The 13,518-nt window shown below is 56.3% G+C and overlaps 1 protein-coding gene across 1 annotated transcript; it reads right to left on the bottom strand.

Annotated features, from left to right (window-relative positions):
• Positions 1-6,687: 6,687 nt before the first annotated feature.
• Prss51 (serine protease 51) lies at positions 6,688-12,402 on the bottom strand. The gene is made up of 7 exons (XM_046459347.1): positions 12,387-12,402; positions 12,060-12,151; positions 11,674-11,785; positions 9,252-9,333; positions 8,312-8,571; positions 7,320-7,462; positions 6,688-6,990 (listed from the first exon to the last, which is right to left on the bottom strand). The coding sequence occupies exons 1-7, from the start codon at positions 12,400-12,402 to the stop codon at positions 6,688-6,690; spliced, it is 1,008 nt and encodes a 335-aa protein (XP_046315303.1).
• Between the last annotated feature and the right edge of the window lie 1,116 nt (positions 12,403-13,518).

Below are 13,518 nucleotides of genomic sequence, written 5' to 3'. Positions count from 1 at the left end.
CTGGGAACAGCCTTTGGAACTAGTTCCCAGTGATTCTCCTGCCCACTGTGGACCGAGGACGGGCAGGACACAGAGTGAGGGACCTCGGACACCTACATGCCAGGGAGCTGTGGGCCCAGGGCAGCAGCAGGGCGGCGGACAGCAGCAGCCCTGCTCCTCCTCTCCTCCATCCTGTCATGGGCCCCGGCCTTCATCAGAGGTGGGAGGACTTGGTGGAGGCAGTGGGGACGAAGGGAGGGCTCCCTCTCCGTGCGGCCAGCTCAGCCCAGCCTGGCTGCCAGGGTCACAATGGGGCCCTGGGTGGAGCTCATGCTCCAAGGCAGTGTGGCATCTGAGTCCCCTGGGGAGTGGAGGAGTGAGAGGCAGGAGTGGACTCCAGGCCAGGAGCTCTCCCACCAGTCCACGAGTGTGACAGGACAAGATGGCGGAAGTCAGCCTCCAGGAGTGGCCTTGTCCATCACAAGGCACTGAAGCTCCTGGTCCAGACAGATCAGGTGGAACAGCAGGTGGGCACCAGGTGGAGCAGCAGGTGGGCACCAGGTGGAGCAGCAGGTGGGCACCAGGGGGAACAGCAGTGGGCACCAGGTGGAACAACAGGTGGGTACCAGGGGGACAGCTGGGTAGGCACCAGATGGGACAGCAGGTGGGCAGCAGGTCTGACTGGTGGTAGGTCTGGAGCAGTAGAAAGTTTGTCCTGATGGCGGGAGAAGATTGAGGGGGACTCAAGACATGGTACTTGGCAGAGAACTTGGGAGGCGGGACAGGGAGGTGCAGAGGGCAGTGGGCCTGTGGCTTAGGATATGCCATGGTCTTCCTGGACGGTTCCACCCTTCTCAGCTGGGGGATTCTGGGTAGGCACTACCCTGCTCTGCCTGGGTGGACAGGGATTTGAAAGGTGTAAATTGGGTTTTTTGACTCTGATTCAGGCGCTACCCACTGCCCCCCACAGCCAGTGGTGCTGGGCCCTAGTTTGGAGGCCTCTGGAAGTCAGCTCCAAAGCTCCCCCAGGGCAACAGCGATACATGGGGCTCCCTGGCTGCTCCTGAGGAAGGATGGGCTCCCCCGGAGGACTCAAGCAGGGCGAGGTGGGTGGGCAGGGGAGGGATGGGCCAGCGGGACTGCTATCTGCCCACAGCCCAGGGACAGGCTCCACACACCCTCAGACAGTGGCACAGAATGTCCCCACTCGGCAGGTCCCGGGAGCAGGACCCTGCTCAGGTCCCTGGGAGCCCAGTACCTGTGGGGTCTGGCCAGGAGGGCAGGGGAGCCAGGCCAGGGCAGGACGTGGCCTGAGGGCCTGTGCAGCCAGCGCTGCCCTCTGTGACCCAGTTTAAGTCCTGGTGGCTTCTGTGTTGATGTCAACACAAGCCAGGGGAGGAGATGGAGCTGTCTGGGGCAGGAGACGGATCAGGAAAGAGACGCTGCTCCCTGTGGATTCCGCCATTGCTTCCCCTTCCGACTCAGCTGTGCCCTTGCTCTCTCTCGTTCAAGGCCAGGTGGGTCACTGTGGCATTGCCAGAGGTCCACCTCCAGATTTAGTGGCTGTGTTTGGGACGGGGTGCTGGTGAGACCCGGGCTAGCCGCGGTTGTCCTGGAGAGGGAGGCCTTCAGCCGAGAAGGTGGGTTCACCCTCAGGGACAGGCCACCTCGCCCCTGCTAAGCCATCAGAGCTCTGGATTTCCATCCAGCCTCTGAGGTGAACCAAGGAGGCCGACGGCTCTGTAACCACAGGCTGTGTATTAAGGCGGACGGCCCGAGCGTGCCAGTTAGGGAGGGTCCAGAAGGAACTGGAATTCCACTTCGAAGGTTCAAATGAAGGTACTTTAAGGAATGCGCTGAAAGTGTGGTGAAGGGACGTGGTAAAGGAGGCCCAGGCATCAGTAAGCCCCCACCCCAAGGAGGCAGGTGAGCTCAGGAGAGCAGCAGGGGTGCAGGAGGGGCCACCAGTGTGGATGGGCCAAGAGGGGACCCAGCCCCTGCAGCACAGTGGCCAAGCACGAACGGGACGGGGAGGCACCACTGCAAACGCTCTCACTTCCTGCTCTCGTACCCTTGCCATTACCCACCAGGGGACCCGGCACAGCCCCCAGGACCGGGGGGAACTGCACATGGACCTGGGGTGGGGACTGGAGCAGCTCAGCGAGCATCGTCAGCACAGAGGACGGTCGGCTGCTGCGAGTCGTTCTGATTTTAGGGCTGAGAAGACGCCCGACCGTGATGGAGCCTTGACGGGACGCCGCGTGCTGGGGCGTTGCTGGCCACGTGGTAGCCCTGGGGCTTCTGCAGAAGGACTGCTCTCTAGCAATCTGCACTTGGTAGGCCACTGCGCCAGGGAGTGTTCACTGACATTTGACCCCCCCTCTGCCCACTCCCTCTCCCCGGGTGGCAGAGACTGTGTGCTGAGCAGCTGAGATTCCCAGCCATGTTTTAGGGGGCAGAGGACGTATTTCCCCGCGGCAGCTGTGGCAGGCATGCAGACCTCAGCGCGTGGCAGCTGGGCGGTTCTGCCATGAGCTCTGGGACACTCCTGCCACCGTCACCCTGATGCTGAGGAGAATCCCAAGACCGTTCACAGTGGGTTCCTGTGAGGCCTGTGGCTTACTGAGCTCCCGAGAGCAAGCAGCTTTCCTGCTGTGCACACGGGCCTCTCATGGCTCTGGAAGCCAGTGCCATGTATCATGTCCATTTCTGCGTGAGGTGCGTGGACCATGATCTATTTTCCTGGCAGAATCTGGCTGATACGGTACTTGGTACTGAAAATGGTTCCAGGAAATACAACTGCAATGGCAACAGGCTTGGTTTGAGCTGAGGCTGCAGCCACAGTCTCCTGGGGTCCCAGGACTAAGTGCTGCTGTCCTCTAGTGCTCTGCGGCACAGCAGGGATTGTCTCATAGTCCTTCCTGCTCGGACCCCCAACCAGCTAGGGTGACACATTCTGCCTTGCCAGGCAGCCATTCCCCTGATGGCATCACAGACAGGTGCCAGGGTTAACTGGAAAACACGGCATCGGCAAGACCCTGGCCCTCGTCACTGTAAGCTGGGCACAGTCAGTCGGCAAGTGCCCTGACCAGCATTCCAGGACAGAGCGGACCTGGACGTGAGGAACAACAGGCGCCTCTCTGAAGTCACACAACAGTGGCGGCCTCCTGGGGTGGGAAATGGCCTTCTAGGGGGAGCCCCAGGAGCTCTGGGCCCAAGCGAGCAGTGCCAGCCCCTCCTTCTGCTGAGCTCGCCCCGACATACCAAGCCACCTGTCTGCTCAGGATCAAAACGGGGAGGGAGATGAGCCTATGGAGCCACCAGCATTTCTGTCCTTACACAGATTCTTAGTGCACTGGACCTGTTGGTCGCATGGCTAAAGGGGCAGGACCTCGTACTGCAGCCTGAACTCAGCACAAAGCCCTCTTGCTTTGCGCCACACCTGACATCCACCCTACCTGGTGGAAGTATTTTCCCACTTATTACATGCTAGCTTCAAAATCCAGTGGACCTACCAATTGCTGGGCCTCTTTCTTAGTGATGTCAGGCAGATGTGCAGTAATTTGTCCTTTACCTTAAAGGGGATGTTCTGAGGATGTCCACACCATTGGATTCCTACCAATGCATCAGGACCCTGAATCTCCGTACCTTTACCTTCCATCTCTGAAGCGAAGCACCTTAGCAGGGCATTCCAAGTATGTACCACTACCATTCCCCAAGTGTGATGAGCATTATCGTATTAATGCGTGGGCTGAGGCGATACTCCGGCGTTGTTGCAGAGAGCAGGAGGGTGCACCCAGGCCTTGGCAAGGCAGTAGAGGGAGCCCCGACACTCTCCAGGCAACGCACCCGACTGGCTTCTTCTGTCTTTGAGGACATGAGAGTGCATTTCCCAGATCAGATCATACCTGCCTGCTGTGTGCCAGAGTGTGTCCAGTGACACCACCGTGGGGGTTGCCACGTGGTAGAATGGATGGCCGGACGTGATGACAGCTGGGGCACACCAGGATCTTTGCAGGGGTCCTACCCGTGGATTCAATGGCCCCTCCTCCACCCTTTAAACCTTTCATGGTAGCACTAACACTGGCAGGTGCATGGGGGGGTGGACCGCTTCTGCTCAGCCAGCAGTGGGGGCACCAAGGCGCGGAGCTCAGGTCCTCCTTCAGGAATCACTGACTCGGCTCTCTTTGGGAATCAGAGGCTTCCTTCAGCCCAGGCCATGGCTGCCTGTCCAGGTAAGCACACACCAAATGACTGCCCAGTGCAGGGGCATGTCCCACTCTAGCCCCTCGCCCCAATTTGGGACAACTCTGGAAGGCCCCCCAGGTTGGCTGAGCCTCCCGACTTCTCGTTTGGTCCTGTCCTCCCTGTTCAGCTGCTCGTCCAGGGGTTGCCCGATAACCCTCCCACACGGCCACCGGACAGCTGTCTTGGCCACCAGGGACATCTCCAGGGCCTTTCTAAATAGTCAGAGAATGGACAGGAGGGTCCTGCTGGCTACTAAGTACAGCTGTCCTTGCCTGCACCCTGGAACAGGAAAGTGACCTCGGGTTTGGCCCAGCAACCTGTTGCAGCCACTGTGTGGGGCTTGGGCCAGGGCTCCAACAGGGACCCTAGTGGCTTCCTGGATCCCAAATGTCTTTTCCAACAGCTCTCCCAAAGTCCATCCTCCTCTCCCCGGGTGCTGCTAGCCTAAATGACAAGGGTACTGACGCAGGAAGGGGTGAAGACCGAGCCAATAATCTAGTCCACACAGGAAACACAAGTGGGGAACAAAGGCTGGGGATGGTGGGAGCCACTTTAGCCAGGAAGCCGGAAGGCGCCCCCTGAGGCGAGCCCAAAGGGACTTGTAGGTTCTGCTCCAAAAATTTCCCCTGATGTTTAAAATATAGAAACTTTAAAATGAAAACATTGGGCTGGGGAGGTGGCTCAAGTGGTAACACACTCGCCTGGCATGCTCGGGGCGCTGGGTGCGATCCTCAGCACCACATAAAATAAAGATGTTGTGTACACCGAAAACTAAAAACTTGGGATTAGGCAAAGATTTCTTAGTTGTAACACCAAGAGTTAAGAACCATAAAAAACCATAAAAGGAAAAACTTCAATTGGACTTGATGTGTTCGTGCTCTTGACTGTGAATCCTGAGTGACGTACATCAATATCTAGCTAATTTATATGTCGTTATATGTTAAAAAACATGACTCACTCCCACTCTCCCGATTCTGTAAGTCTGAGGAAAGCCACGGAGTCTGCACTTTGAACTGGCTTCCAGGCAATTCTAAGGCATGTCTTCAGACAGGGGCAGGATTTGAAGTTCCCCAGGTGGGAAGCAAACCCTGAGGACTGGCCAGGCAAGCAGAGGAGCTGGGGGTCCAGATGAGAACAGGAAGCCCTGTCTCCGTGGTCTCTCCACCCATGGATACAGGCCAAGAAGGGCAGGGGGCTGTGGCTTCCTGTCACCATTTAATGTTTGGTGTGTATTAGATGCCAAAGAGGGCAGACCTGTATTTCATGTTATTCCCAGAAGTTCCAAGAGATGGGAATGTCAGTGTGATGGTTAATTTTACCTGTCAACCTGGCTGGGCTCTGGTACCCAGTCACCTGATCAACACCAATCTGGATATTTCTGTGAAGTAACAGATCAGTAGACTGACTAAAGGAGATGGGTGGGTCTCATCCAATCAGGCGAAGGTCTTAAGTGAAAAGGGGTCCCTGGAAGAAGGAATTTTGTTTCCAGATGGGTTTTGGACTCATAATTGCAACCTAAAGTCCTCCCTGGGTCTCCAGCTTGCCAGTCTGCTCTGCAGATCTCACACTGGCCAGCCCCTCCCAAGCCCACAGGCCAATTCCTGAAAATAAGTTAGTCTCTCTATATATCTCTACTAATACACAAATAAAATAAATTTAACTAATTACTGGGGGCCCCTGTGGGGGCTCTGGAAGGCTGGACAGGAAGACACATATGAAGCCTTGAACTAAACCCATGAGGACTGGCCAGGCAAGCAGAGGAGTTTGGGTTTGAGCCCAAACCCATGCAGTGTCTGCAAAGGGTCTAAATCAATATTTTTCTTTCCTGTGGGGTCAAGTGATTGAACCAAGAAAAGATTCAGAAAGGCCCTCCTCCTGGGCGCGGTGCACCATCCCACACTATCTTCAGACCCCCTCTCTCAGTGGGATGACCTGCTCGCGTCCTGGCCTTGTCCTTCCTCAGGTGATGAGTGATGGCCGTGGGTTCTTGACACAGCTGTTTCTCCAGTTAATCATTACCTTAACGTGTGGTCCCTGAGTCCCAAGTCACAAGCCCCCTGACTCCAACCCGACCTCAGATTCCTCCACGGGAGGCTCAGGCACTGTGCCAGGCACTGAACCCAGGAGCAAAGCTGGTCCGCGGCCGGGTCAGAGTGTGTTCCATAAGACACAGAAAAGGTGATCGGGACGTCGGGTCGCGGGGAGCTTCGGCTCCTGGGTCCAAGCTTAGAAACGGGAAGGGGATTCCCAGGGTCGGTTTCTCCACGCTGTCCTGCAGCTGTTGCCGCTCCTTGTCAGGGATTCCGAGCATCTGGGGTCCCCCAGGCACTGCCGAGCCCCCGAGCGCACCACATTTGATATTTCACCCTTGGAGTTTCGGGAGAACTGATTCCGTGCCTAACCTCCAGAGATACCCCCAGGGGCGGGGGAAGGAGGGGGAGAAAGAGGAGGAGGCGGGGGTCAAGCCCAGTGACTCGATTTATCGCCGGTGAGCATGGCAGTGAGCAGCAGTTGCCACCCCACGCCCAGCACCAAGGGGTACTGTGGAGCACAAGCCAGGGAGCTTCCCGGGGCCCCTACAAAGGAGTAGACTCGCCCCTCCTTCTGGGTCTCCTCCTGGATCCATGGAATGAACTGAGCCACAGACACAAACACGCCAGGCCTTCCCCTGGAGCCAGAGCTCTTGCCCCAGATGAAGACGCCCGCCTGGAAGAGCCTCTGGGATCCGTGGTCAGCACAGACCATGGGCACCCCGCTGTCCCCCTGGGAAGGAGAAAAGAGCACTGGTCGGGAGCAGTCTCAGGGCCTCCAGCCAGGGCCCCGGGGTCAGAGGGTCCTGGTGGTGTGGGCTGGGGGCCTCCCTCCTGGCCTCTGCTGGGGCCTCCCTCCTGGGCTCTGCTGGGGCCTCCCTCCTGGCCTCTGCTGGGGGCCTCCCTCCTGGCCTCTGCTGGGGCCTCCCTCCTGGGCTCTGCTGGGGCCTCCCTCCTGGCCTCTGCTGGGGCCTCCCTCCTGGGCTCTGCTGGGGCCTCCCTCCTGGGCTCTGCTGGGGGCCTGGAAGGTGGTGGAGGAGGAAGGCCGGGCAGGGTCCCTACCTGGCTGTTGCCATTGGTGTCCTGTTCCTGCCAGGCACAGAGCGTGGCCCTGGGGAGTTGCTGGACCCACTTGCTGCACTCCCTCCGGCTGATCTGGCTCACCCGCAGCTTCTTCAGGTGCGTGTTGGCGTTCTCGGATGGGCCTGGCAAAGTGAAGACGTCCGCGTGAGATGGAGATGGCGTGGGCTGCCGGCAGCCACAGCCCATCAGGGTGGAAGTTCTGGGGCCTCAAATTTCCTCAAATCTCCAGTTCAGAGGGTGGGGGGCCTTAGTGAAGACCTAGGGCAAGGCCCCGCCGTCTCCTCTCCGCTCTAGCAGGGGGTTCCTCTGCTGAAGCGTCTCCCTGTAGGAAGCTCACTTCTTCCAGAAGCAGCCCACGAGAGCCCTGGTCCCTGGCAGGACCACCTGTGGTGGGCAACCCTCTGAAATGGTGGTCCGTGGTGCCTTTGCCAAGCCAAACAGAGAAACCAGGCACAGGACGCACCTGGAGGTGCTATTTTGCAGGAAGGAAATGCCCAGGAGGCTAGAGGAGCTCTCGGTCTTCTCCCCACCTGTTCCCTCCCTCCCAGAAATCCTCCCTGACTGACCAGCCTGGAGCCCTGCAGGAAAGTGCTGGAGTCAGGAGTGGCCACTGGACCAGAGGATCACTGGCTGGGAGTTATGGGGGGGGTGGTCTATAGCACGTGGTCAGCTGATGGAGATGGACATTGTAAAACAGGCTCTCAAGGGAGAATCCAACAATCTAATGAACAATTATCATTGTTCTCATACTTTGGAATTCTTCTATGACCCAGGCTTTTAATCAGGATCTTACCTATATAATTTCACTAATTTAACCTACATGATGTGTTTGAGAGAGATATCGATTACTGTTATTCTATGAGAAGGTGAAGAGGGTGAAGGATCTTGCCCCTAGTTCAGACCTGAGTCTTCCTGCATCAGCCCAGGGCTACCTAACACCAGCCTCCCGGGTTCCCAGGGAAGGCACCCACCATGCATAGCAGTCGGCACCCACTCTGCCATCCAGCACCTGTCCCAGACCCTCTCCTTCTCCTGCAGGCAGATGGGCATTTTTAAGCTGGTGAACTCCACTGGCGTGGCGAGCAGGAGCAAGCAGAGGTCGCTGTCGAGGGAGGGTGGCTTGTAGTCTTTGTGAATAATGATCTTCTGTACTTGCTTTCTCTCCAAGTGGGTGCTGCTGAGTGTTTTGGCTCCTATGACCACAGTGACATTTACTACTGCCATTTCTAATCTGAAGAATGAATACAAAAACACCCTCACAAACACATTTGTGAACAATAGAGTTGACAATTAAATACTGAGGTGGCACGGCATGCCACCGTGGCTTGGGGAGTGCTGGAGAGTGGAGATCAGGTAGGTAGGGGTCAGGGGTCCCACTTCAGCAAATCTCTGAGCCAATGACCCATCAGCCCAGAGAAACCCCGAGCACCAGGAGGGCCACGGGAGAGGAGACAGCGTGGCTGGCTTATCGTCTGCTGCATCCCCAGCACTTGGAATAGCACACGGTGGGTGCTCAATGCGTGTGTGTACAATGAATGAATCCACTGCGTTGTCTTCATATACAGAGGGCAGGCGGCGGAGAGGCCTGGGCGGGTCTTCCGACACTGGGGTGCAGCTGCGAGGAGCCGCTCACCTGTGGGTATGGTTGGCCGAGGGAAGCGGAGAGAGCAGGTGTACAGTGACTTTGGTCCCAAGCCAACAGGAGTGAATGTACTGGGGACAGAACCCATGGCCTCCAGGTCTTGTACACCAACCCACAGCCGACCACTAGGGGACTAGACAGGTTGTAAACCAAGGCGACGCCCTGGGCACTTACAGGGATCTTGGGAAGCAGTGTGCGGCCGTCAGGACCCACCACTGGTGTATGATGGCGCCTCCACAGAGGTGCTGCCCAGACATCTGGATACTCACTTGCCACGGGAATTCAGCAATTCGCGGAAGAGCAGCCATGATGAGTTTGGAAAGGCAGGTCTGTAGCCACACTGAACCACTTCTGAAAGAGACAGAACACTGACTCGCACCCGAGAAGCACGGAGAAAGCCTCGTCTCGTGTTCCTGGCGCCCGTCCAGCCAAGGACGTTGCCCAAGTGGAGGGAAGTCAGTGAGCAGGCCAGGCAGGGACAGATCTCGGAAAACACCCAAAGGGAGCTGTGAGACCCCAGGGCCGTGCGGAGCTCCACTAGAGAGTACACAGAGTTGGAACAGCAATGGGGACAAGCCAAAGACACGCAGGAGACAGAGGAAAAGTTACTGCGGGATCACCAGCTGTAACTGGAGGAAGTGGAGTCCAGGCCTCTAGGAAGGCTGCAGGGCTCCGGGAGAAGGCCAAGGAGGGACAGGCCTGCAGGGGAGCCCTCCCACGGCTGGGGGTCAGAACTCAGGTTTCCTGGCCAGAGCTGATGTTGAGTCTGATCAACAGACCACACACTGTATCTGGGTGATTGACAGATGTGAAGGCAGGGACAGCTTTTTTGGCAGGAGACCATTCAGAGGCTAAGGCAGGTTTAGGGTGCAGGGGGAGGAGAAGAGGAAACTCCAGAGGAAGGGCAATCAGAGAGGGGGCTCCCTGCTAGGTGGGAAGTCTGGGTCAGAGGAGCTCCCGAGGCAGCACTGTGGCCTGAGGTCTCTAGAGCCCCAAGCTTCACCTGTCGGTGGCTGATGTTGGGTGCAGGTCTGTGGAGTGTGCAAAGCAGGCAGGCCCTGGATGGCTGGACTCTTCTTTGCACTGTTCTAAACACTGGATGTGACAAAAGGGAGCTTAGCACCTGCAAGAGTTTGTGCTAAGACGTGTCAGCCTGCTGACAGTAGGCAAGGCGCCCACGGCCTCAGTATTTCACAAGGGTCACCAAATAAGGTGCACAAACAGGAGCATCCCCTTCCTTCTGCAGTATCCCTCCTGCCTGTTCTGCGAGAAAGTTTAACATGTTCACGGGCTGCAGCTCCATCGCTGCAGAGTAGGCAGTGAGGGGTGGTCCCAGCCACAAACTGAGGGAGCCAAAGAACACGTGTGAGGGTGGGGGAGGGGTGGGGGAGAGATGGCGGAGGAAGGCACAGAAGATATGCAGATTAGACAGGCCCGTGGCCACCGACCTCCAGTAAATCCACACTCCTTGAAGGAATCCCAAAAATGGCTGGCCCAGAAGAATGAATTATTGAAAAGGGCTTTGGCACAGAAATAATAAATATATGTTCTTTTTTTCCAAAGGGGAGAGGAATAGGAAAAAGCAGCAAAATTTATCAGATAAAACCTGGCTCTTGCTTTTTATGGAAATCAGGTAAAGTAGCAAATGGCACTGGAAGAGTGGGACAACGCAAACTTTATTTTACGCCTGCGGGCCCAGAGGAGATCAGACTCTAGATTCTGAGCGCCCAGCACCAGTTTTTCACAACATTTATAGGCTCTCTGGTGCCGTGAATGTTACCCGATATACAGCTGTGCACAGGGTTCCTAGCAGGAAGCTTGCTTAGAGGAGCAGAGCTGATCAGGGAAGAACTGCCTCCTCTCACAGGCCTTTGATAACCCTCTACCCCTGGGCCTGAGCCTCCACTTCAAGGGGAGTAGTCGTCCCAGGAGGAGGGAGTGGATGGTGCTGGTCAGGTTTCCTGGGAAGACTGACAGAACGGGGAGGGGACCTTTCCCTTTCCCAGGCACAGTTCTCACGACAGTGTCCTTAGAGTTCCTTTTACATCCAGGCCTGGGCTTGTCACCCATTGCTACCCATTACATGTTGGAATTGCAAGACAACTATCAATGACCTTCAGAAAAGATGGCTGATCAATTCATAAACACGCCTACCCAACACACATATAGAACAGGTCCTTGATGCCCACTGAAACTGACATCATTTTTTAAAACAGAAAAAAGGTCATTTATGCCAAGATCACTAAAACCAAGGTCATGCTGAACTTTGAGGATTTTCCAACTATGGTATTGTTTCAACAGGACGAAAGTGACAATGATGTTCAGCACACAGTCTTCCTATTCTAGAGGTTCTCACAACAGAGTTCTAGAAACTAGAAACTAAAGGAAAAAATAAAACCATAGATTCCTATAACCATTTGCAGCTCAGGGGGCATCGCCATGGCCCAGACAGGCCATAGGAAGGACAAGGCCACTTGTCCTCTCGGGTCAGGCACACTGACATCTCCACCTTTGATGTGGCTTCTTTAAAGGTCAAGATGAGGAAACAACTGAACCAGGACCTAGAGTCAGCTGTGCAGAGAAGAGCACAGGGGTGTCCCAGGGAAGAGGCTCCCATCCTCCCAAGAGCACCGCCTCCAAAAGGGAGGAAGCCCCCGAAGCCCAAGGGTCCCCCTAGGCCTGGGATCTCACCCCTGTCCGCCTTCTTCAGAGGGAAGATATTCCAGGGCAGTTCTCCAGACAGTCGTGACCCAGCCCCGTCCCTGTCAGACAGACTGATCAGGTGGTGGTGATGAGGGCCAGGCTGAAGGGGAGAGGGGGAGACTGCAGTGAGATTCCTCCAGACCACCTGCCGCAACTGGCCCCAGGCTAAAAGCAAAGTATAAAAAAATGAGAATCATGCAAAACACACATGACAATGCATTTATTTGTATAATCATCAGGGGAAAGATGAATGAAAGCTGTTTTATGCAAGAATATTGAAGAAAACATGGAGTAGTGTAGAATAAGAGCTCATGAGGAAAGGATTTAAAAAGGAAAAAGGCAGAAACAAAGAAAAATAAGGGGAAATGACAGACTTGAAAGTTAAATCCCGAATAGCTGGAATGTGACGCGGGACCTTCTTGCGTGACAACCACAGCGTGGGCCATGAGAAGCCCTGGGAAGATACCTGGGAAGAGGACAAATAGGGACAAAGAGGCAGCCAGGAAACAGGAGCGCTGGGCACACCTGGCAGATTGTGAAGGGCTGGGCTCCGGGCTCCAGGCCCCAGTGACGGTGACAGCCTCATAAACTTCCCACTTTGGCCAGGCACCGAGTGGTCTGCACCCTAACCCTAAGGGTGCATCAGAAACCAACCAGGCTGCACGTGCACCAGAGGAATAGAATAGCAAGCAGAATCTCACCAGAGGCTGCTACCATGTTACTACCAGGGGGTAACAGCCGTGTAGCAACTTCGACTGCACAGAACGTCCACAAGAGCCCAAGGCACCCAGCTCCACCACACAGACAACACCCCCCACACAGACAACACCCCCCACACAGACAACACCCCACACACAGAGACAACACTCCCCCACACAGACAACACCCCACACACAGACAACACTCCCCCACACAGACAACACCCCCCACACAGACAACACCCCACACAAGACAACACCCCCCACACAGACAACACCCCCACACAGAGACAACACCCCCACACAGACAACACTCCCCCACAGACAACACCCCCACACACAGACAACACCCCCACACAGACAACACTCCCCCACACAGACAACACCCCCCCACACAGACAACACCCCCCCACAGACAACACCCCCACACACAGACAACACCCCCACACAGACAAAACACCCCCCACAGACAACACCCACACACACAGACAACACCCCCCACACAGACAACACTCCCCCACACAGACAACACCCCACACACAGACAACACCCCACACAAGACAACACCCCCCACACAGACAACACCCCCACACACAGACAACACCCCCACACAGACAACACTCCCCCACAGACAACACCCCCACACACAGACAACACCCCCCCACAGACAACACTCCCCCACACAGACAACACCCCCACACACAGACAACACCCCCCCACAGACAACACCCCCACACACAGACAACACCCCCACACAGACAAAACACCCCCACACAGACAACACACCCCCACACAGACAACACTCCCCCACACAGACAACACCCCCCCACAGACAACACCCCCCCACAGACAACACCCCCCACACAGACAACACCCCCCCACACAGACAACACCCCCCCACAGACAACACCCCACACACAGACAACACCCCCACACAGACAACACCCCACACAGACAACACCCCCCACAGACAACAGCTCCAAACACAGAAAACACCCCCCCACAGACAACACCCCCACACAGACAACACACCCCACCTACAACACCCACCAAAGACAACACTCTCACACAGACAACACCCCCCACAGACAACACCCCCACACAGACAACACCCCCCCACACAGACAACACCCCC

This window comes from Marmota monax, unplaced genomic scaffold (genome assembly GCF_021218885.2).
Source record: "Marmota monax isolate L192 unplaced genomic scaffold, Marmota_monax_Labrador192_F-V1.1 WCK01_AAM20220418_F8-fsc00288, whole genome shotgun sequence".
Classification (NCBI taxonomy): domain Eukaryota; kingdom Metazoa; phylum Chordata; class Mammalia; order Rodentia; family Sciuridae; genus Marmota; species Marmota monax.
This window is presented reverse-complemented; position numbering and strand designations above follow the sequence as displayed.

What these genes read in the sequence shown, in the direction of transcription:
- Prss51 (XM_046459347.1), bottom strand. An exon ending in ATTCGGGATTTAACTTTCAA is followed by an intron (nt 11,786 to 12,059) that starts GTCTGTCATTTC and finishes TCTCCCCTTCAG; the next exon opens with CCTGGCCCTCATCACCACCA. An exon ending in TCTGAAGAAGGCGGACAGGG is followed by an intron (nt 9,334 to 11,673) that starts GTGAGATCCCAG and finishes TGTCTCTTTCAG; the next exon opens with AAGTGGTTCAGTGTGGCTAC.